Genomic DNA, 25273 nt, shown 5'->3' with positions numbered 1-25273 from the left:
GCAGTCAGGGTCCAAGAAGCCTTCTTTAGAGATTTTTTTTTTTACTGTTTCTATTCACTGCCCTTTTCCCAATACCTATAAATCCCAAGGAATAACATTTAATCTGCTAAGGTTGAGCTCTGAAAGACCACACACGGTGATATTTTGGAGATTCGTGTTTAGGCCCAGCACGTGGATAGAGATGATATTAAACACCTTAGTTACTGATATTCCCACTAATTCTGAGTATGTGTTCTGAGAGCCATGGAACAGAGATGGCATTTGGATGCTTACTAATCACCCTGAGGAGATTATACTGAATCTCTTTTTTCCCCTTGCTCTTAAAAGGAAGCCAAACACTTGGTGGCATGCTGAGATGTCGTTTTTTTAAGTAACTTTCATGGCATTTCTCTCCCCAGTAGAAGCAGCTTATTTTATTTTTCTTGATATAAAAGTAATTCGTTATATTACAAATTAAATTTAAATATACCTAAATCATGAGTTTCCAATTCTAAAAGTTTATGCTACTTCTGGCCTTCAGTGCTATTGTGGATGCCTGCACAGATTTACAATGTGTAAACAGCAGGGCAGGGTTGTAAATAAATGTCCTGGTGGAGAAGGCATCTTGAGGACGTGTGCTGACACTGTAGTGCTCTCTATCCCCTGTGTAGTGTAGTGTGAGGGATATCAACACTCATTCACACTGATGCTACTGAGGAAGCTTACATTCCAACAGAAGGGCAAGATGTCTGGACAAAAACAAATTAGAGACAATCTGCTTTGTGGGGCTTTTTTGTTTGGTTGATTGGTTGGTTGGGTTTTGCCCTATGAGTTTTAATAAAATAACTTTCCATTAAAGTCCTTTCAGATGTCATTGACATAGGAAGTTTGTGTCCCTGATTAAACAAGTTTTAGGTATGACCTTAACTTCTCTGTGGGAAAAAGATATTTGTACAACAAAACAAAAATATTAAGTACAATTGGTGTAATGTCTTAATTCCAGTGCTGCAACTACACTAGTCCTGATGCATAATTGGTACACTGTTTCTCTTCACTGCTGTCTGGGGTAACCTGAAAATGATTACTATGATGTTAAGTATGGCAACAAAGTTTAGATGAATTAGTTTCCTAGATTTACCACTTTAAAATGAAAACAAATCCTCCTAGGAATCACTGTGTAGAGCACAAACAAACTCATCACAGAATATTTTGCCCATCCAAGTAAAAGAAAGATAAATACATTTTTTTAGGACTCTCCTTCAAAAGACCCAACAAGCAGCTGAAAGAGTCACATGGAGATCTTTGCACTCAACCGGTGAACAGAAGCTGCTGACCCCTGTGGTTGACTTGGGGAAAACTGGAGGAAGCTGAGGACCAGCAATCTCAATTTAACCTGGACCCCCGAGAACTCTCAGACACGGGATAACCAACTTTCATGGCCTTTCTTCCCCTAGTAGAAGCAGCTTACATCTCAGCACACAGCAGCTGAGATGAGGCCTCCAACACATGTACAGCAGAGGACGTCCGGGTCTGGGTTCAGTCAGAGAAGATGCACCTAACCCTCAAGAGACTGGAGGCCCAGGGAGTTTAGAGGTCTCCTGGGGTGGATGGGGTGGGGACATCCTTGTGGAGACTGAGTGGGGGAAGTATAGGAATGGAACAGTCTGGGGGTGGACCAGGAGGGGAATAAAATCTGGAGTGTAAAAATTAAAATTAATTAATTAATTAATTAATCAATTACTTTGAAAAAGAGAAAAAATAATTTAAGTGTATGTGTGTGTGACTATCAATAAAATTAATTGATCGTTTGAAGGTTTTAATTGTGGTGACAAAGTGGATACCTCACACCACAGTTTCGTTTATTACACAGTTAGGAATATTGTTAATTCTCACTATTAGGATGCCAACTTGAAAATTTTACATGACTTGTCTGGTCTACAGCACAATAGCTCCTCATTGTGTGCAAATTGTAAGAACCTGCATAGTACACTGAGGAAATGACTCTGTGTGACGTTAAAGCGCTCAATTATGCCAGCATGAGGACGTGAGTGTAGAGTCCCTGCACCTATATAAATGTCAGGATGACATGGTGACAGTCCATATGTAATTTCAGTGCTTGGGAAGGAGAGACGAGTGATACCTAGAACAAGCTTGTGATCTAGACTAAGTGAATCGGTGAGCTCTGGGCTCAATTGAGGGGTCCTGCAGAATGAGATGACCAATCATCCAACACCAACACACACAGACACACACACACACAGACACACACACACACAGACACACACACACACACACACACACCCCTCACTTTCATCAAACACACACACACACCCCTCACTTTCATCAAACACACACACACACCCCTCATTTTCATCAAACACACACACACACACACACATACCCCTCACTTTCATCAAACACACACACACACACACACACACACACACACACACACACAGCCCTCACTTTCATATAGGCATGCACATCACATACATTGAAAATGAAAGAACCTGCAAATCCTAACCTTAGAGACGTTGGAGATGTGGTTATAGTTAAGGATCTTGAGATGAGGGAGACATTCCTTCATGATCTAAGTAGACCTAATTTAATTGCATGGGTTGTTAAGAGTCACGAAGGTTTTCTAGCTATGGTGAGGGAAAGAGCTGTAATAATGGAAGGACGAATGGTCAGCTAGAACATCCTGGCATCTCCAGACCGTTGAAGCCTGACAGGACTGGGAAGCAGGTTGTCTTATTAGCACCTCTTGAAGATGCTACACTTTTGTGTTTGGCTCAGTGAGACCTGTCCAACAGAATGTAAGTTTCTCTTGATCAAAGCCATTAGATTTTCGTTAACTTGTCATGGTGACCTTATTGTGACCTTGTCATGGTTGCCTTATTGTGTTTTTAATTCGTTAAATATTTGTCAAAATTTAAATGCTATGAAGGAATAAAAACTATTTGGTCTATTAAAAAATATGTGGTAGGGGGTTGGGGATTTAGCTCAGTGGTAGAGCGCTTGCCTAGCAAGCGCAGGGCCCTGGGTTCGGTCCCCAGCTCCAGAAAAAAAAAAGAAAAGAAAAACAAAATACATGGTAATTTATAAGACTTCCTTACACAGAGACTGATAACAGCTCATGTTGGTACCCAAATGAACGGAATGAATTCAGAACACCTTCCTAGACAGGTTTTATCTTTTAACCAGAGGTTGATGGGCACGGGATGTAGCTCCCTGGTAACAAACTTGCCTAGTATATGTGAGGCCTGTGCTTGTCCCTAGCATTGAGACAAAGAAAAAAGTCATTCTAACCGTTTCATGGTATCAAAAATATAGCCAGCATTTGATAAGAGCTGAACAGAGCAGGATTTCATTGACAGTTGCAATGGTATTGTCACTGATGTAATTTTGACGAAGGAGTTTGAAGGCATACCCAAACATAGCCCGTTTTGTCATACAGATGCACCATCTCCAACCTTCTGACACATGAAGGCATTTCTAATTCTGTCACCCTTAACAGTTGTCAAGAAATTGTATAAGGGCTTACTGGACTCAAGCCCCAGGGCGTAACTGAGCTCATCTCTGTGTTCACATAGTGCTCTTCAGAAAGCAGGGCTGATGAGGGGTTGGATTCCTTGTGACAATGTTTTCCTACTTAGTAATCATTGCAGACTGTCAGAATGCAAGATACTCTACTATACAACAGGAGACCTGAGATTAGAATAAATATCTAATAGGCAAGTACGTGACGGTGAAATGGGCTTTAAGTAGTTTCTGTCCTTGTTCTGCCTAGCTATTGAAGAGTATACTCAGAAGTACTTATTTAGTCTCTTTCCCCTAGTACTGGGGTATAGGTCCAAAGAGCCTTACCATTGTGTTTTTAGTGACAAATAGGGGAGAAAGAAGATAAACAAATGATTAAACGTTCTGAGAATTAATGCAGGAGGCCTAGAAATGACCAGAAAGAAGACAGGCTTTAAGTGTGTTTTTAATTTGTTTAATGAGTATTGAGTTTTAAATACTATAAAGAGATAAAAGCTATCTGATATAATACAAATTATGTGATAATTTATAAGACTTCCTTACATTGATACTAGTAATACCTCATTTTGGTACTCAAGTGAATGGAATGAATTCAGAACACCTTCATATAGATATTCTACAAGATCTATGTGAGATGGCTGGTAGAAACTGGTCAATGGGAGAGGAGTCAGGTGATCAAAGGAGTCAGGTGGGCAGAGGTTGAAAATCATGTTCCCTTTAGAGGATTTGGGAAACTCAGCTGTCATTCAGAAGTCAGTTAGAAAGGAGAAAATGCAAATCCATAAAGCTGAGGTAGGGATTATCTGTGAATGTTATTTGTACATGAGTGTGTGCGTGCCTGTGTGTGAGCGTGTTGTGTGTGTGTGTGCGCCTGTGTGTGTCTGTGTGTGCGTGTCTGTGTGTGTGCCTGTGTGAGCGTGTGTGTGTGTGTATGTGTGCATGTGCCTGTGCGTGTCTGTGTGTGTGTATGTGTGCATGTGCCTGTGTGTGTCTCTGTGTGTGTCTATGTGTGTGTGTAAGAATGTTTGCTTGCATGTGAGTGTGTACTCCTGTGTGCTGGGATGTAGCTAGTGAACTAGAGAGTAGGTGAATGTAGAGTTACTAGAAGGATCTAGAGATTCCATAAGAAAAGTATTAGAACAGCAAGACTTCAACAAATGCAATAATCCTGCCAACCACACAAACGGGAAACACATTCCCATCAAGAAAGGACAACACAGTAGATTACTGAGTGGGCACTGAAAGGTATACACATGTAATGAAGCTCAAAACAGCTACAAAGATAGGGGACTGTGTCTTCCATTTTATGTAGAAAAGTAGGTTAAAAATAATAAAATTATAATTGACAAAGTGTTTCCCCTTTGGAATAATCTCTCCTAAGTCTCCATGAGGACATTTGGATCCAAAACAGTCATTTATACATATATTTAGTTGATTTACTAAGTGACAAATCTCACTAACTCTATCCTGATGTTATCGCTGTATGTAACTCTAGAGACTGGGTTCAATCCCTAGAAACATTTGTCTTTGTTCCAAAGGTTAGAGGGAGGGCTCAGATACACTATGTCTCCAAGGAAACACTTGTTTTAAAAAATTGAGGAAGGAGAGAATGGTGGTTTATAAAAGGAGAAAGTCATTTCCAAGTTCAGAGCGGCTGACGACATCATTTGCTAAGGTGGGCAGAGTTGAGAAGTCAGGTTTGAAGTTGCTACTACACAGGGCCTTGGAAACAGAGTTGCACTGCAAATCCATCTGTAGTGTATAAAGCAATTGTCTTAGTTACAGTTTTAATGCTATGAAGAGCATGACACCATGACAATTCTTCTAAAAGAAAATATTTAATTGAGGCTGGCTTACGGTTTCAAAGGTTTAGTCCATTATCATCATGGTGGCTAACGTAGCAGAATGCAGGCAGCCAGGCAGGCAGGGAGGCAGGCAGCCAGGCAAGTAGGTATGGTGCTGGAGAAGGAGCTGAGGGTTGTACATTTTGTTTGAAAGGCAGCAGAAGAAGACCTTGTGCCATGCTGGACATAGCACAGGAGACCTCAAAGCCTACCCCACAGTGACACCTTCCTTCAACGAGGCCACACCTACTCCAAACAAGGCCACACTTCTTAATAGTGCCAATAACTCCCTGTGGCCCAATCATTTAAACACATGAGTCTTTGGGGGCCGTTCCTATTCAGACCGCCACAGTGATGTTATAGGCTGATGAGAGGGCCTTGTGCCCCTCAACTGGCCATTGTGAACTGGAGCCTGGGGATAGGCTGGGTGTGTAGGGATGCAGAAAGTGAGGGGAGAAAGGAGAAGGTTAGGTTTTTTTGCTGTGTAATCACAGATTTAACACAAGTAAATTATTCTTGTGTGGTTGATGCAGTAGTCATCGTCCCAGCATCCACTATTATTTTTATCTTTTATTACTTTCCCTGGCAATGTGGCCGAACATTCAGGTCTCCAGCACTTGTAATCCAGACCTGTGCCTTCCGCATTCGTGTTTGTACATCCTCTGAGTCTCTGTAGTGTGCTCTGAGCCTCCCCTGATACCTGGTGGTCCTATCATTCTGTCTTGCTCTCCTCCTTTGAACTTTTGCTTATTTGGAAATATTCTCATTTGTTTCCACACATAACTTGTAGATGTTTATCCCCCCATACAGCTAGGTATCCGTTTACAGGCTTATTTATTTGGTCTGGAATGTGTTGGATTTGAGGCCATAGCACAGATGCTTTGCTCTCCCTGGAGAGTGGGGAATGTGTATGGTTCTGTGTAGTTCGGAAGTGAGGGTGAAGGGGGAAGTGTCTTATTGGGAAGGAATACCCGAGCCCCAGGTGTGTGTCTAGAGTAGACTGTCTGAGTGATTCTCTTAGTTGCTGCAGCAAATTCAAAAATGAAATGTAGGTGGGGAAAATGCTCATTTGCAAAGTGCTTTTGATCTAGTTTAAAATTAAGACTATTTGCCATCTATCGTATTCGATAGATCAGTTTGTGTATTTTTTTGCCCTGGATCCACCTGCCTAAATCAGTCGCCTGTTCTAGTGAGTCTAAATGGATTCAGAGAAGCAGGGGGTTGGCTCCCTATGAAGAAATACTTTTGCCGACTGGGATGTGGCAAATAGAAAAGTGGGAAGAGGTGACATTCAGGAACATCTTTCCATTTTATGAAGACCAGTGTCGGGGAACTGAAGTATAAACACAGTCAAGAGAAAGAAATGGTGACCTGGACAGAGACTTTACCAACTGGCAGTGTGAAATATTTGGTGGGATAACAGTTTTAATGGGTTTGTCTTAGACAGTTCTCCTGCTATGAAGGTGTCAGTTAATAATTTACCCTTCCCGAGAGGCAGAGGCAGCAATCACAGGCTGTGAGCGGGCACTCTGGGGCCTGTCATCTGTCGGAGCTCATCCTGCTGGCCAGAGCCATGAGCCGTGTTGGTTGCAACAGGGTACCAAGCCTCTGAAGGTTGACAAGTGGAAGCTTCCGAGAGCTAAATAAGGCAGAGATGTTTGGAGTGATTTACTCCGAGCAGTGTCTAAGGTAATGGACTGCCGAAGCTACCCAACCACTCTACATCAAAAGGAACGCAACTCTACATTTTCTGAAAAAGTTTATTTGGAGGTAGGGTGGAGCTGTGTATGGAGGGAAGAGAGTGTGGCGGGCAGATAAATTATTTCTTCAGAATATTTATGAAGCTTCAGAGAAAGGACAAACTGGGCTTGTTGATTGATACCTGGAATACATTTTTTATTGTCTCACAAAATATTGGCTGCAGCTGTACCTGTAAGACGCCTCTGCCGTCCGTGTGAAAAGCTTGAACGCGTTACCCCTTGCTGCAGAGTTTGTTTTCATGTGATAGCAGGCAGTAAGCGCGACTGTGCTGTAGATTCCAGCACAATTTATGTGAATTGTATTTCCCTGTTTAGTCATTGAATCATATTGCAATGCCGGCCTGGTAGGTTCTGTAATTTGCTTTCCTGCGTGAAGAGCGCTTTTCTTCTACTGGAGTTCCATTGCTGCATACTTTTTTTTTAAGTTAGGCGTTATGTCATTACAAAGATTTACAGTTATTTAATAATGATTTATTGTAGTAATTTATTCTGCCAGCTGTGGCACATTTTCGGTGGAATTTGTAAATCAAATTTATACAGAAATCTAACCAGGACATGCATTTCAGGATTTAATAAAACATCCTCTGAAATCTGTTTGAAGTAGGTAGTTTCATGCTAACACATTTGGGGTTAGCTCTACCTTTACAACCGTTGTTAATGTTCAGCCTCTGCCCCGTGTCGATCCCACAGCCGCTGCGAAGAGGACCCTGGTACGTCTGTTAAGAGTGTCTGGTTTATCCACTTTACTTTCAAACTATTAGTGTCATGTCGTATTTGACCTGGGATGTTCACATGACATTAAGGAACGTGGCAACGTCTTAACATCAGGCGCTCTGCTGTTTCCTAAGTTTTAATCACTATGAAAGTGCTCCACCGGGATCCCCCCGAGAGCACGTTTAGGAAACTGTGGGATCCCCTTCCTTTGACCCGAGCCTCACTGAATCACCGTGTAGGATGCAGTGCACGTCGGTTCGTTGGGCAACTCACACATTTTTGGTTGCCTTGTTGTATACAAAATGCCGTGGTGTGTTTTATTTGTTTCTTTTCAAGATCCCGTTCACTTGGTGACATGCTTTTGGTTGTTGTTGTTTGGAAAGATGAGAATCTAGAAGTGTGCAGGTCCTGGTGTAACTTGTATTTTCTTTTCAACCCACCAGTTTTCGAGGCTGTCTTTGACGTGGGGTTTCCACATTGTTTTCCAAGACCGCACGAGAATTTGAGTTCTAAGGTTGAAATACTAAGTCACCTGTTTGGTGTACACCCTCATGATACCTCTTTTGACTAAACGGCTGGCCCGCAAACCCGTTGATGGTGTTGACCAATTGTTCCAATACGGTAATGACTCCCTTAATGTTTCTTAAAGTTTCAGTTTCAGTCACCAATTAATTACACTTAAAGATGGAGGCTTTGAATCAAGAGGGAAGTTAAAACTAAAAGTACTCAAATTTTCTTTCTAATGGTTTCTATTTCTTTATCACGCTGGGCAGAGTAAGTCAGAATGAATGCAAGAAGGAAACGGAGGCGTCCCAAACAGCTTCCCACCTGAAAGGAACCCTTTGCCGCTCCGCTTCATTTGGAATACAGATGTCAGGGGGACAATGACCCCTAAAGTCATTTCTTTCTAAGGCATAGTATTTAAAAGTATTCTTAGAATATCACAAGGCAGTTGTTTTTGCCTTCACATGGAAATTCTGTGTTAAGTAGAATCTTTACATTATCATATTAAAAGAATAATGTGAGAGACAGCTTAGCGGTAGAGTGCTGGTCATGCACGTTCGAGGTGCAGCCCATATCCACTCACACTGGCAAAATATTTTTAAATCATAATATACACATAATAATTTGCTTAGGAATATATCTTGATGGAGTTAATAGTCTAGGAAAATGTTTCACATCTTTTTAAGATTTATGGCTAAGAGTAATTGATAAATCTGTAGTACAAGAGAGGGAACAGAGGCTGCATTTCTTTGGGCATCTGTAGAGAGGCCTGAGGGTCCAGCCCAGGCCTCATATACTCTGAGCAAGCACTCTCTCCTGAGATATAGCCCGAGCCAGAAGAGAGGCTTTTCTTGAAGGTTTTAATTTGTGGTATTTTAGAGGTGGCACTTGCTTTCCTTAAAAGCATTTAGTGTGTTGTGTTGAGGAGATCCTGGAGGAAGATGGAGGTCTTTCTTTAACATTGTCTCGGCAGCCTCAAGTGTTCCTGGAACCCTAGGCAGCTCACCTGCAATCGCTTAAATACAGTTAGGAAAGGAAGCAAGTCTTCATGGTTCTGGACTTAGCTTGGACTCTATCAATTCTTCATTTAATTTTCCTTTGGTTTTGATCTGAAAATCTTTAAAATATGACACTAAATAGAAACTTTAGAAGAAAAGTCAACAGAGGCGAATGCCAGCAGCAAACCACTGAACTGAGAATAGGTCCCCTATTGAAGGAATCAGAGAAAGAACTGGAAGAGCTTGAAGGGGCTCGAGACCCCAAAAGTACAACAATGCCAAGCAACCAGAGCTTCCAGGGACTAAGCCACTACCTAAAGACTATACATGGACTGACCCTGGACTCTGACCTCATAGGTAGCAATGAATATCCTAGTAAGAGCACCAGTGGAAGGGGAAGCCCTGGGTCCTGCTAAGACTGAACCCCCAGTGAACTAGTCTATGGGGGGAGGGCGGCAATGGGGGGAGGGTTGGGAGGGGAACACCCATAAGGAAGGGGAGGGGGGAGGGGGATGTTTGCCCGGAAACCGGGAAAGGGAATAACACTCGAAATGTATATAAGAAATACTGAAGTTAATAAAAAAAAAAAAAGAAAAAAAAAGAAGAAAAGTCAAAATTCAGTGGGGAAAGATGCTTCCTCTTATGAGCAAGTCGTCTTTACTGACTAATGATAGACGCTTTGAGAGGAAGAGCTGAGGGAAACAAACAAAACAGCACACGGTGCTCAGTCAGCAAAGGCTGCCAGTGCTGCTGAGGGAGCAGCCCAGAGAAGCACACTGTGGGCTTAGCCCCTCTCCTCATCCAGTGTTCATTCCTCCATCCAAATTTCTTAAATACCTTTGAATACCGGGCAGTTTGCCAAATGTGGTAAGAATATAGAAGTTAAACACTTGAATTTGCCTTTAAGCCCTGATGAGTAGGAGGTTTAATTGTTTGTTAACAAAACTCTGAAATGGGCAGGGAACAGTTATATGGGAACAGTTAGGATGGTCTGATTCACACATACCGAGTTTGGGGCCTGAGTGGAGGCCTCTGGAGTGTGGGAAATCATGAAGATTTAAGCTTGTGTGAGAGAACAGATACACTGGCTGGCTGGGTTTGCTGTGAGTTCTGAAGAAGGGTTTCTTCCTGGAGAGCATGGCCAGAGGACCCCTGTACAGATGTATAGACTGGGCATAGTACTTCCGTAGTTCAGGACAAAAGCCATAGTTACCGTTGTTTTGGAGTGAGCTTCCAGTTAGGATTATAAGGTAGAAAAATGACTATCAACACAGTACCAGTGCTCTGCCATGTTTGTTTTGGGGAATTACTTTGAGGTAGAAATAATTGGCCTATAAATACAAATACTAATTTTTTTCTGTAAATAGGTTTTTGGGTATCATACGGGATCCTTTTTTTTAAAAAAATGGAAGTATTTGTAAATTGCTAATTTATTTCTTCTAATTGCTGGGGTTAGAGCATATTTAGGTGCTGTCATGTCATGGACTTTCCATTTTCAGTTTGAATATACTGTATTTTCAAGTGTTTATACACTTGTAGGGTACAGAAAAACAGCATGCCCCTTGTTCTTGCACCTTATAGTCTGTGGGAAATGTAGAAATACAACCGCCCCCAACTGAATACTTACAGCTTCTCCCTCTCCCTCTCCCTCTCCCTCTCCCTCTCCCTCTCCCTCTCCCTCTCCCTCTCCCTCTCCCTCTCCCTCTCCCTCTCCCTCTCCCTCTCCCTCTCCCTCCCCCTCTCCCTCCCCCTCTCCCTCCCCCTCTCCCTCCCCCTCCCCCTCCCCCTCCCCTCCCCCTCCCCCTCCCCCTCCCCTCCCCCTCCCCCTCCCCCCTCCCTTTCCATCTCCCTCTCCTTATATTCACTGTCCATTATTCCTAGAAAATCATAAACCTTGCATTGATTAGTTGAGGAACTTGGTTCCCCATCTCAAGGCCTGTGCAGTTTACCCATATAATCTCATCTCTTACTAATACCTTGCATCTTCCCAGTGTGCACTGTGCTGCCTTGCACTTCCTCATACTGCCCTCCTGTTTAGAGTGCTGTCACAAGTCCTCTCAGGATCAAATTATTTCTTCCGAGTTCATACACAGCAAGTGACACTTGCAGTGACTTGGGGACTTCTTAATAAAAGAGAGTGCTTGTTTACACCTTCTCTTTCCACTTAGTGTTTATACCTGGCTGCCTGTAAGTCGGGAATGACTATGTAAAATGGTACAACTCTGATGGTGTGGGCAGTGTTTCCAGTCTCCTCCAGAGAAGAAGCAAAGTTGCTAAGCTTATTTGGAACAATAAACGATGTAACTCTATTTGGTCATCCTTTTGTCCAGGCCATGGTATAAGGCCTTTCTCTCCCTTGTCCCCTCTTTTTTATTTTATACTTTTAGACATTAATGCCACACACTGTGAGGATGTTCTGCACCTCTTGTGATTTTCTTGGAGATGTTTCTTATTAGCACCTACATTTTTCTTACTTTTTAAAAGCTACTTAATATTCTATGGAAAAGGATCATAATAAATTTAAAAATTCTAAAAGCATGAAAATGTACGTTAGTTATACAATGTGTAATTATAACTTTATAAAAGGATAAATGTGGTAGATTATTGAATTTTTTAAAGTGGTGTATTCCCAGATTTCTTTTGGTCTAAACTCTTCTGGAAAATAATTTCCCTAATCCCTAAATATAGCACTCCTTGTTAAGTGATGTTCAAATTGAAAAAAAAAATTGATAAAGAAAAACATTTGCCTTTTAAAGATACAGGATAGTATTTAACAATTTTCAAGGAAATTCTTGTTTAAAAAATAAAAAGCAAACAACACAGCAAATTGAGACATGCTTTGAAAGGAGACCAACTCAGTCTTAATTTTCACTATAACATGATTGGGCCAAGTGATTTAATCCTGCTGGCTTCAGTTTCCTCGTTCATAAGGTATTAATACGTATCTCAGGTGACTTGTAAAGAACAAAATGAGAAGTATTTTATAAAAATGGGAATTATAGACACACATATATGCATATATGTATTGAGGTGTCTCTTGTTCTCTCTGACAATATCATCTAGCTTAACCCTCAGCTGCCTTTGGCTGCAAATGGTATCTCAGATACTGTACTTTTTTTTTTATTCTTTTTATTATTTTTTTATTCTTTTTCTTTCTTTTTTTTTTATTAACGAGTATTTCTTATTTACATTTCGAATGTTGTTCCCTTTCCCGGTTTCCGGGCCAACATCCCCCTAACCCTTCCCCCTTCCCTTCTTTATGGGTGTTCCCCTCCCCATCCTCCCCCCCCCATTACCGCCCTCCCCCCAACAATCATGTTCACTGGGGGTTCAGTCTTAGCCGGACCAAGGGGATACTGTACTTCTTGGGAAACTTGCTTGGACTGTGTCATACGCTTATACAAGAGCTCCTGGTTCTAGATTGTCTTCTCTATTTTGTCTTTTATATTTCTTATCCCTGGTCTTCCACTCAACATCTTGTCATTCAGGACCCCTGTTCCTGCTGGTTCAGGTCAAGTGGATGGAGTACTATTCCACTCTAATACATAAACTAATACATAATGCATATGCATATATATATATATAACTACTAATACCCTAATATATTATACACATGTAATAGAGAACTTAGAATACATATAGGACTTAGAACTATACCACATCTCTGTCATGCAGAATGAAGTCAATGATGTCTGTGTAGATGTTAGCAGATGCACATGTGGATTCTCTGTAGCATGAAGACAAGCAAAGTGCAAAGGAATGAAGAAGACTAATTCAGATCATTGATGGGTGGAGGATACTGAGGGCTTTTTTTTCTGATTGAAATTCTGTCATGGATTTGGGGCTGGGGCTTTTTTGGTATTAGATAAGTACATAAAATATATTCAATACTTAACGAGTAAAATTTAATGTGAAGCTTTCTAGATTCCACTTTGCGTTGCAGTTCTAATGGGCTATAAATTCATCAAGTCGCGTACACTTTGGGTCTGGTGTGGAGTGTTTTTATTTATTTGCACTTTTATAATAAGGCTTATGAAAGGGAAAATGGAATGTATGTAGGGGAATCTTTATCCTTTTCACAGTATCTGACATAGAGCAGGTGCTCACTAAGTACAGAGTAATTTTCCCTTGACTATTTCTATTCATGATGACCAATGCTGTAGTAGTTCTAACTACTGGATTCTTGTCCAATTTCATCTTTATGTAACTTGTCACTATGCCTTATAGAGATGAGATCCTAGCCAATGGGCATATTTACTTTCTTCCTTCACTCTTACGTCTATGGCTTGGCTTTCTCTAGAAAGCGGGATGTGGAAACACTCTTGATTGTATGTACCATATAAAATGCCCAGTGCTAGAGTTAGCCAAAAGTCACAATATCTACCCCTGTTGTACTTGTAAAACTTCATTGTCTGGCTCATGGGGCTGTATACAAAAGCTTGAATCTGTCCAACTGTTGATGATTTCCAATCTTGCCTATTTCAAGCTAGTTTAAATATGACTTGCCTGTGGTGTTTCTGGAAAGTTTAATATTTGGTTTTGTCAAGTCCGTAAGAGAAACTCTGGTATACCATGAGTTTTCAACATTTGGCCATTGCTTTGAACTCCACTGTCAAAGTAATGTGGTAGACCCAAGCCCTGAAAAATGGCCCTTGTTCTGTTACCAACACACTTTATGTTTTAGCCTCAGTTTCCTTGGTTGTAAAGCAATCATATTAAATTAGCAACCCCCCAACACAACCCCTGCAGAATGTCTCAAATTACGGAGACCGAGAAACCCAGGCTCTGCACTGCTCTTCGCCCATGTTCAGAATTCACATCTTCATTTTTCAGAGAAAAGGGCTCCATTGATTGAAAGCAAATATGTTTCAGAACTACCTCTATTGACTGACTCGCACAAAGCCCGTGTCTGTGATAGCAGCAGAGGCTAGCAATGGGAAACATCTGGAGCTGTGCGTAGTGGTGCACACCTTTAATCCTAGCACTCAGGAGGCCGAGGAAGGTGGATCTCAGTGAGTTCAAGGCCAGCCTTGTTTAAATGCCATTTTCCTTTGTGTGTGGGAATGACCTCTCCATATGTAGTGCTTGAGCGGCTCAAGTAGCACGGAGAACAACAAAATGAGGAAAACAGGTGAGGGTAGGGGACTGGTGGGGGGAGAGGGTGCCGGCTAAGAAAGACAGTGGCTTCTGTTCCACCTCAGCATACAGGTGCTGTAAAGGAATGCTTCTGCTACATCTTTCAACGCTTTACCTCTCTCTAACTCACTCCTCCACCCCTGCAGCTGATAACTTGTATTTTAACTTTAAAATTTCTTGAACTTTATATGTTGGCCATTAATTAAAACACATGAAGCCAAACAAAAAATGCTCAAGGCCATCTAGTTTGAAATCTGTACACACACACACACAAATACACACACACATACACACACACATACACACACACCCACACACACACACACCACACACACACGGAGGAGAGGGAGAAAGATACAGAAGGACAGATTCCTATTTCTTGAGTATCTATGATTAGAAACTAGGTAAACCTTTTGTATTAACCAAAGTATTAGTTTTCACAACAATTCTATAAATTACCTCTACTCCTACTATTTGGAGTTGGAAATTTTGGGTTAAGTGATTTTTCAAGTAAGTTAAAGCTTCTACAGATAGTCAGACATATGTTTAAAGAAGTCTCCTTGCTGGACTTCTAATCACTATACACAGTTGACTGCCTGGACACACTTGGAATATGAATAAAATGCATGTGGGCTGCTGTGTGCAGAGATCGCTGCATCATACCGACTTAGCTGTGTGCTGCCAGTTCAGTGCATAGTGACACCGTTCATGCATCCGTGTGCTTGATATGATAAAGCACTGAGCACGGTGTACCTTCACACTTTATGATTTCCCTTTTTATTCAAACTCAGTGAGATCATTGTCAAGTTTTCAGAAATTGTAGCCTTTCTCTTTGCTGCAAGCGAACCAGACTCACTAAGGTTTGAATCTAGTACCCTCCGTGTCCAAGGGCAAATACCCCTTCTCCTTGCCATATGTAAGCCCCACCCATGGAAAGGCTCCAAGTCTCGAGTGATGATCACCTCCTCTGGGCGAGAGTATGAGAAGGAAAGTAAATCTAGCAGGAGTAGTAAATCCCCACAGACATAGATAAGTACTTGAGGTCAGAGGCTGCATCTTTTGTAGTTTGTCTTCATACCAAACTCGTTAATATGAAGAGTCATCTTAGCAGTTGTGGTTGTAGTGGTGAAAATAATACAAAGAACTTAGTCTCGGTCCTTGTTTTTGTATCCGCATTCATGATGTGTAGGGACGTTTTGGGATTCATGACATAGGGATTCAGGGACGTTTCTTTGAGAAAGTAATGTGAAATCATCTCTCTCATACTCATCCTTAATTTCGCTTTCACCTAACCCTCATAAAATGTGTTTCACCCTTCAAAACTCTTGCCTGTAGGAATAAAGCTATAAGATATTAGGAAGAAAAATAAAAACACTATGGGAAAAACCACACTATATGTTTATCCATTTAGGTTGTTTCCCTAGGGGCTGTTCAAGATACTTTAATACTATATAACCTTTGTTTTTCCTTTTCTGAAAAAAATATTTTCATTGTATATATTCATTGTGCATAGTTTTGTGTTACATAAGCACATTTTTATACACATGCACACTATTCATTGAGCCTATCCTCTGCTGCACTTGCCCCTCCCTTTCCCCTTTATAACTTATCCACTCAGTGTGGGATGGGGAGAAGGAAAGAGCCAATGCCTCTGATGGTATTCTTCTTGACAGTCTATACCCATCATGTCAGTGGAAAGTACCCAAAGCCCCACTTTCAGGACTGTATCTAGAGTCTGGCTCCTGAAGAAAACCAGTGTGGTTCTGATGTGGGACGGGAAGAGTGGTTTGCATTGGCACCGGCCCTGCGGGTGCTTTGGGGCTGGAGCACACACAGCTGTGGGTTACAGATGCTTGCTCTTCAGTACTAATGTGGCCAGCATGTGAAACCATGGCACCCGCAATACTACACAAAGGTCCACGCCTCTGATAGCTTGAGAAATAGCTCCCGGCTGAAGACATTATTCTTTGAAGGGCTGGAATGCGTTCCGGAGCAGAAGGTCCTCTTTCAGAAATGGTAGAATTAACTGTAGATGCCCGATGATGTCAGACTGGGCATTGGTGACTGCATCACTCGTATCTAGTGGCTTGGGAGGTTTAACCAAAATACGAGGGGCGGGGGGAAGAAATGAAGAAATAAATGAAAGTTCCTTTAAACCTTTGGTTAATAAGTTCCGTACTTTTTGCTGTGCATGTAGCACAGACCTTGTACACACACTCAAGTCGCTGCGTAGTTTCTTTGAGATCACAAGTGCAAAGCCTTAGTGGGAGCTGTCATCTGGCCTGAGTTGAGGTGTGATAGAAATGCTTCTACCGATTATTACCACCCTGAGCTGTCCTCGAGGATGAGAGAATCAGAGGCCTGTGTATACAAACAAAAGAAATGCATATGGTGTTGGGTATCACAGTTCAGGAACAAAAATCATCTTCTGGACATAGAGTTTCTTCTCTCTTGCTTGAGACATACGTGCTCCCTTCTAATGGTATACTTGAGGGGGCGGGGTGGCCTTCCAGCCGCCATTGTTAGTGAGAATGTTTTCTCAGCCAGGTTATAATTTCCATTGAAATAGTGCATACAACTATCCAGAAGTTAGTTTATTGACTCTTATTGCACTTCTGGGTATCTAATAAATAATTTATTGGCCTGATGGATATGTGGCTACCTAACTATGGGGCATGAAATATGCACTGTTTCTCTAATACACTGCAGGGAGACCTGTTTATAAAGTATTTAGTATTGGTTTTATAATGCACTGTTGACAACAGGAGACCACGAAGCTCAAAGATCAATCTCATTTTGGCCCACAGTATTAATGCTACTTTATAAAGCTATATGACGGGTCACTTAGACAGCGGTCCTTACAGAAAGGACTCTGTTAGGAAGACTGGCTGTAGTGGCTGCCAGCACAGCAGATAAATGTCTTTGTCCATGTCCCTGAGGTGTTTCTTCGGTGGCTGTTGATTCTGGCCATGTGATGGAACTCATTTCCCTAGTCTCTGGAGGGACTCTGGACTAAAAGTGCTGAGTTCTCCTAATGCAGCCCTCACTAATTGGGTGGAGAGTTGATGTGACTTTGGATCACATGGGCCTGGAGGTAGGGGTTAGCAGTAAGGGGTGGGGGGACTTACCTCCTCAGCTTTGTCTCATGTCTGCTAATGAAGCAATACTTTTAGACATCTCCTCTTTCCTCCATTTAAATCGCGTATGTGATAATAGTTAAAAAGTATTTCCAGTTTTTGTTTGCTTTGGGGAATTTCTTTAGCCAGGAGTAAATTTACAGCCACTTTTAAAAAATTCCCTGTATATGCTTAGAATTGGGTTTATGAATAAATAAAGATCAAATAATTTGATCTAAAATCTATTCTTGGTATTTTAATTTCTTACATGGACTCATCACTGTGGGAATGTGTGTGATCACTATAGTTCTCAGAGTTCTCTTTCCTTCTGGGCTATGTGTTCTGGAGCAAAGCATTGTTCTCTGCATTAGGAGCACCTGACTGGTTTTCGTTATTTTATTTTTCAGTGTCAGTATGTCAGCATTTCCAACTCCTAACAGCACTGCCTTTAAAAGAAGATTCTTTAAATTTTAAAAGATAAATCTTTCAGGAAGAGAGAGAGAGAGAGAGAGAGAGAGAGAGAGAGAGAGAGAGATATTGTACATATGTACATATGTATATAGGTATCAGGTCCCCTGGAACTATAGTTACACCAGTTGTGAGCCATCTTATGTAGGTACTGGGAACTGAACTTGGATCCCATGCAAGAACAGTGCATGTTCTGAACTAAGTCCACTGCACTGTCTTTCAGCCACTTGACTGGGAGGAGACTTCTCAAGTACTTTCAGAGCCAACCCCGCCTCTGCCGCTTGGCACTGAATCTGCTCACTCCTCCTGGATTCTGACCTCCGTCGTGCCCTTTTGAGTAGACTATTCCTTTCCTTTTCTCCAGTTGTTCTCTAGTTTGTGTTCCTAACTGGACTCTTAATATCTGTGTCTCTTTTTTTAAAACATTACGTGTATTTATTATTGTTTTAAGTAAAATATAATTACATCATTTCTCCCCATTCCCTTTCCTTCCTCTAACAACTTCCATGGCCCCACCCTCGCTCCTTCTCAAGTTTCTGGCCTCATCTTCTTTAATTGTTACAATATGGCAAGGCCTGAAGGAGGACAATGTGGGGGACGGGGGGCAGGGAAATCTCATGGGGTCCCAACCCCAGACAAAAACCACAGGCGCAACTGAGATGCTGAGAGAAGTTGTCTTCCCTTAGGAAGATGCCCTCTAATTGGTTATTCAATGCCAAGTTGTCCGCTCCTGAAGTCAACACTGAGTGGACTGGGAGGTTCTGTTCATATATTCACATGTGCACACACACACACACACACACACACACACACACACACACACACACACCCCAACTCCTGAATTTCTCTGTTTTTGTTTTTGTTGAGACAGAGTTTCTCTGGGTAGCACTGGCTGACCTAGAACTCACTCTGTAGACCAGGCTGGCTTCACACTCAGAGATCTACGTGCCTCTGCCTCCTAAGTGCTGGGACTAGAGGGGTGCCATCACCCACCGGCCTTAATGCCTGCGTTTCTTACCATGGAAGTTTTTCTTTATCATTCCTTTGGTGTCTGAGGGATTTTTTTCCTCTCTTCAGAGAACCTTTTCATTTGTGTTCTTATCACGTTCTCTCCTAGGACCCTTTATATCATTTTCCCCTCTGGCTTAGATCTGCAATATCCTTTTCTCAACTGGCTTTGTCCCCTATGCTTACTGTAGACTTTCTTTTTTAAACCACCTCTAGTGGAAAACAAGCTGTTTGTTCCTAAGTACACTTCTTTCAGTCCTACTGACTTTTCAAGCCACATTTCTCGTACTTTTTTCTCTCCTTTCATTCATTCAAGGAACATTTTTACCATGTCCGCCTCTTTGTCTTTACAGATTATACATTCCTTTAGTCCTCTCGCTGAGCTTGACTATTCCTCTAAATGATTTGATTCTTATTTCTGTAAAAGGGACTGCCAATCAGATCCCGAGGGTCACACTGGCTTTTGTGATCCACATATTTTAAAAGATTTATGTTTATCTTTAATCCTGGGTATGTATCTGCATCTTGGGGAGGGGCTTGTGTGTGCACATGCATGCAGGTGCCTGTGGAGGCTGGAAGAAGATGTTGGATGGCCTGGAGTTGGGATTGATTATAGACAGTTGTGAGCCACCCAACATGGAAACTAACTTGGTTTCTCTACAAGAACTCTCTGTCCAGGTTCCTCCCTTGTGTCCTGCTATCTGTCATTCTGGTCTCCTGCTATGTGTCCTGCTGTCTGTCATCCTGGTCTCTTTCCATGTGTCCTGCTGTCTGTCATTCTGGCCCCCTTCCATGTGTCCTGGTATCTGTCATTCTGGTCTCCTATTTATTATAATAGTTCCCTGATTGATCGCTTAGCTTCTTTTTATTCATGTTTTAACGTGTTGTCCTAGATGTGCTTTCTTTAAAAGTACTAACAATCACCCTGTGGTAGTGTTGTCTTTTAGTAGACTTGGCTGGTCACTTGGTGGGTATCAGAGTAGCAGCTGAGTGGATCGAGAGACTCTTACCCAAAGTTCTATCGCCTGCACATGCTTTCATTCATTACTGCTTTATCCATCACCCTCCCTATGCTCTAATCAAGCTGGATTGTCTCCCTTGAGGAATCTTTGTGGTCTCTCAGGGCCCAGAGCAAAGGGCAGCCTTTGCTTAGATGCTTTCTTTCCCCATATCAGTGGGAAGTCATCCTTTCCTAAATCATAAGGACTTACTGTTCTTGCCTTCCCACACTCTCATTTATATAAGGTCATTTTCATGCATGACCTCTATTCTATAGTAGATTATAAACCCGTGCGCAGGGATCATGTCTTATTCTGGGGTTCCCCACCGCTTCTTGTACTTGGTATGTGAAGCTTGATAAGTAGTTCTTCAGCAGTGAGCAGGAAGGTCTATAATGATTTTCTTGATGGCTAGTAGAAGAAAATGGGGCGAGTTGGGGTGTTGGCTGGATGTAGCTCACTGGTAGAACTTGTGTTTGGCAGCCCTGGTTTCAGATACCCACACAACTCTCCAGTCCCCCTTTAAAAGGGTCTGAGTGAAGTGCTGGTTTGGCTTCCTAGCAGAGTTATGCGTGCACACGAGAAGCCCTGAGTCTGGTCGCCTGCCCTGTTACCTATCAGTGAACTGTTCTGTTACTCCTCATTGCTGTCTTACGGTTCATGGATGTAACCATTGGTTCTATGAACTTTAGTAATCAACTCTTTTTACAAGTGTCTTGAGTGGTCAGAGGAGTATGTAGAGTTTGCAGTTTTTAAGATCAAGTATCTTGATGTAACCCAGATTTTTGTGGAATACCGCCTGCACATTGTATATAATTTCCTTTTCTAATCTCTCAACAGGCACATTTTGTGCCCTCCCCACCTCCCAATTGCCTCAGTTACAAGTCGGAGGGCAGGCTCGGTGATCAAGACTGGCAAGCACATTTTAAGGTCCCATGCTGTGGCGTTGACCCATCTCAACTTGAGGTATGTCGCTTTTTCCTTTTTAAGTCATTTGCATATGCTCAGTCTTTGACTGTCTGTTGAGGTTCGTTCCCACATAATTTGTTCTTTGTTCCACACTTCTGCTGCCTTTCACCATCATGTGCATGGTAGGAGATGAATGTGTTTACCTGCTGACCAACAGTTTTTACCTCTGAAGATACTCTATGCAGTAGAATTTTGTGGCAGTCATTTGAATGATTTTGATAATGATAAAGTCTTCTTTTGTTTCATCTCTTCTTTCCCCCTTTTCATTTTTTTAAACATAGTTGTAGGGCAGATTTATTGTAATCATCACTGTTTTTAAAATGGATGTGTCAGGGAAATAATCTTTAGGAATTGAACTGTAATGTATATGTGTTACACACACACACACACACACACACACACACACACACACACTGATGAGTTTTCATGAGGTGAGCATAACCAGGACATCAGCTGGATGGACAGACAATGTAGTTGTATGTGAAAAACTTCCTGTCTACTTGCTTCCAGCTGAGGTCCCTATACCAGATGCCTCCATTCTTCCCATTTAAAATGTTCTGATTTGAAAAACAATCCCAAAGTCATTCAAATTTTCTTTGCATCAGTGTTTTTCATTTAAGTGTGTGTTTGTGTGGGATTATGTGCACATCTGTGTATTTGTGTGAGTTTATGTTTGTGCATGTTTGTATGTTCTTTATGTGTTTTTGTATGTATGTGTGTTTGTGAGTATATGTGTGTGTGTGTTCATATGTGTGTATATGTGTGTGTGCTTGTGCGTATTTGTGAATGTGTGTATGCTTAGGCGTATGTTTACCATAGTCTTGGCATTATTCACAAATTTCCCTTTTTTAATTTATATTTTTGTGTTTGAGAGTTACATATGTTAATTTTATGTTAATTTTAGTGTGTCCTGTTTTAATGTGTTAACTTTGAAGCATTATATTTTCAAATAATTGTAAGGTATTGAGCCTAGTCTTGCAACATGTTTTTTTGGGATTTTTTTTGGTTTGTGTGTGTGTGTGTGTGTGTGTGTGTGTGTGTGTTTAGAGTAAATCTCAATCTTCCTTCTTGACAGTAATTTAAACTATTATTATGACATTTTTACTGGGGCTGCCAGCATCTCAGTCTGTAGTTTTTAGGAGGAAGTAAATAAAAACATTAATATTATCTTTACAATCCTACACCTTTCATGGTCATAGGAAAGTAATTCCCCAGTGCACCCCCATGCCCCAGCCTGTTGGTGTTTTGTTTTTTGCTTTTTATTTTTATCCTCATAGTCACTTAAGGAGAGACACCACTCTTTAAGAAGATTTTTCTCAAAAAAATATCAACTGTTGCTTGTGGTAAGAAAGCTTTTGTCACTGCTTGTACACACAAAAAGATTAAAGTCATTTTTCAGTTTTTAGATCAAAACAAGATAGTAAAATGTTTGATCTTTCGTAGGCATAAGATCTGTACTGACTGAAGATGCCTTTTTGAAATGTGAATCTTGATTCCAAGGGATTCAGCATTCCTTAGCATTTTGTAAACTACCTGAACTACTGTACCTACCACATCTGTCCGTTTAAATATCTTTAGTGTCCACGGATTGTAGCATTGAGTGTTTTCCTTGAAGTGTGTTCTGACGCTCAGCCCTCACTGGGGAGTCAAGTTAGACAAGTGTCAATTGGATCACTTTCTCTTCTTTTGGCTAAAGCTCTTAGGTAATATTTTCCTAAGGGGGATGTTAATGTCACTGTCTAAAGTAGCTCAAACCTTACTTAGAGAGCTTGTATTCCTTTTCTGGCCACATAAAGATATTTTGAATGCATAACGTTTTCTCTGTCAGCATTGGTCACCGTTTTCCGTCTGTCAATGCATAGCAGTTATTATTTCTGTCTTGTGCAGTGATGTGGTTGGAGTTCTCGTGAGTTAACATCTGAGTAGTTAGTATATCCAGAGTGGTTTGGCAGAAAACTAGCTAAATAATGAAGACATGGCTGGGTGCACTTACATAAAAATTGGACCCTGATCTTGTTCCCTGAAATCTTCAGGTTGTTCTGGTTAAAGCTACTATATGTTGAAATACCCTACTTGGGTTGTCAAAGCCATCAGGCACTTATATATATATATAATATAGTCATATGAATATTATAATATGAATATTATAAATATGAAGAATCATCTGAAATCTAACTCAGACTCTTGGAAGAGGAGGGTCAGGATTGAGATACCAATCAAAGATGACAGCATGATAGGATGAATTGTTTTTCTTCTCCTTTTCATAAAGATCCTTTAAGCTAATTTTGAATTAGCTAGTTTGTTGGCATTAAACCTAAATTCTTGTCTTAAAGATTTTAATAGCAAAAGTAATAGACTGTATAATTCAGATCATTTACACGTGACACTTGGTTACATTCAGTTGTCCGTGTGCATGAATCACTATTTTGTTTAGTTTAATTTTGTTTGTTTGTTTTTTAAGATAGGACCTCTCTCAGGTCTGCTTACTATGCAGATCAAACTGGCCTCAGGTTCAGAGGTCTGCCTGCCTCTGCCTCCCAAGTACTGGGATTAAAAGTTTGAACCACCATGTACCCCCTGCCTGTACGCTATCTTTAAACCTGAATTAAAGACTGCTGCATAAATGCTTGTCTAAGTCATCTAATAAACTGAAACAAGAAAAACAATCGCTAAATATGCAAATTTTTTTCTGGTCCCTTAAAAATCTAACCCGAGTATCCATGATTACCAGATGTTACTGTTTGGGAACATTGGCAGTTGAAACCTTTCTCTTACAAAGATAGTAACGGAAAGAAAGAAGTTGGAAATCCGTTGGCAAGCAAAGACTTAGGTATAAATACTAAGTGAATCTTAATTGTAATGATGAGGATCTTTACATTAAAGAAGATAATTCATAGAGACAGTTCGAGTTGAGGCCAGGCTGATCTACATACTAAGTTCCAGGACAGTCAGATCAATCCTGTTGCAAAAACAAAAAACAAAAAACAAAACAACAGTACAAAACCAAAAAAAAAACACAGCTCTTGACCTTAAGAATAGCTTTTAATCCTGCCTCCTTTCTTTTCCTCCACACACATGCTTGTGTATTCATTATGTTTGGGTTTGTATGTTTTAAGGGAAATGAATATTTTACTGTCCTCTCATCAAATTGTATTCGTAAGTTTAGGGAAAACAATAAACCTGAATAACTGTATAATTATAGAGCAAACCCCAAAAAATGGAAAAAATTAAAATTGAAATTATTATTAGTTGTACTTTTTTCTGTTCTTTATATCGAGTCAAAACTGTTCTTCCTTAACTCTGTGTAGGAAAAGAAATGGCACAATAGAGTACCGATGGCAGCTTCACAAGGGGAAAAGACTGCTGTCAACTTTCTTCCTTAGGAATATGGAAATTCGGGTGGATTATCTGTTCAGAGGAGTTTTCCTTTATTAATTCTTTCCCCCCCTTTTTTTCCACTTAAGACATCTGTTAACATTTCACACAGACCAACAGATGTTGCAAAGCAAGTCCTACACTTTGTTCTCAAGAAAAATGACATTTCCTCAATTGTCTGCCCCACCTCTGTGACTGAGCCCAGCCTGCTGCTCCTGCATAATCTGCATATATTAAGTTATGTGCCTTAATACATTAGGAACCTGGGCTTCAGTATGGCCATATTTGTTAAAGTTGGATTTGATTAGTGACTAGTTTACATGTTGCTTTGGCATTCTGAGAGGGAAAACATTAAAGAAGGAGAGAGACATTTGAGAACAACAACCTGATTCTGTACACTGAGACTGGATAGCCAGCTAACATTTTTTTTTCTATAAAATAAATGAGTTACAGAAAGCTCGGGTTGTTTCGCCATGAGGAAGCACTGATTGCCATGCGATGTGGAGCGTCACTTTATGATTTTGGCAAGAACAGGGACAGTTTTGTCTTGACAAGCCATTAGATGAATACCAGCGCGTGTCACATGAAAAACCACTGATCTTTAACCCAGCTCTGTACTTAACCAAGCTTTGGAAGTGAATTGTGACTAAAAGAAGAGCAAAGGCCAGTACACTGTCCTTACAGATTACAGTCTGCTAACCGCTGCTGAGCTGAACCCAGGGAATCACAGGTATGGCTCTATAAGCCATCAGAAGTCCAGGGGATGCTTCTTAAATCGTGCACACAAACCATACATTTATTTTCTATTTGTTCGGGACTTATGTGGTTGTAGTCATAGCTAGGGGGAGAAAAGGAAGAAAGAAA

General features: G+C 41.0%; 1 protein-coding gene across 7 annotated transcripts in view; it reads left to right on the top strand.

Annotated features, from left to right (window-relative positions):
* Bnc2 (basonuclin zinc finger protein 2) overlaps window positions 1-25273 on the top strand; it is a 401546-nt gene that overhangs the window by 96150 nt on the left and 280123 nt on the right. For all 7 annotated transcript variants that reach the window (NM_001415824.2, NM_001106666.4, XM_087548057.1 and 4 more), the window contains 1 exon segment: window positions 20906-21031. In NM_001415824.2, the coding sequence (NP_001402753.1) occupies window positions 20906-21031 (126 nt within the window).

Source organism: Rattus norvegicus, chromosome 5, assembly GCF_021556685.1.
Source record: "Rattus norvegicus strain SHRSP/BbbUtx chromosome 5, alternate assembly SHRSP_T2T, whole genome shotgun sequence".
NCBI classification, from domain to species: domain Eukaryota; kingdom Metazoa; phylum Chordata; class Mammalia; order Rodentia; family Muridae; genus Rattus; species Rattus norvegicus.
This window is presented reverse-complemented; position numbering and strand designations above follow the sequence as displayed.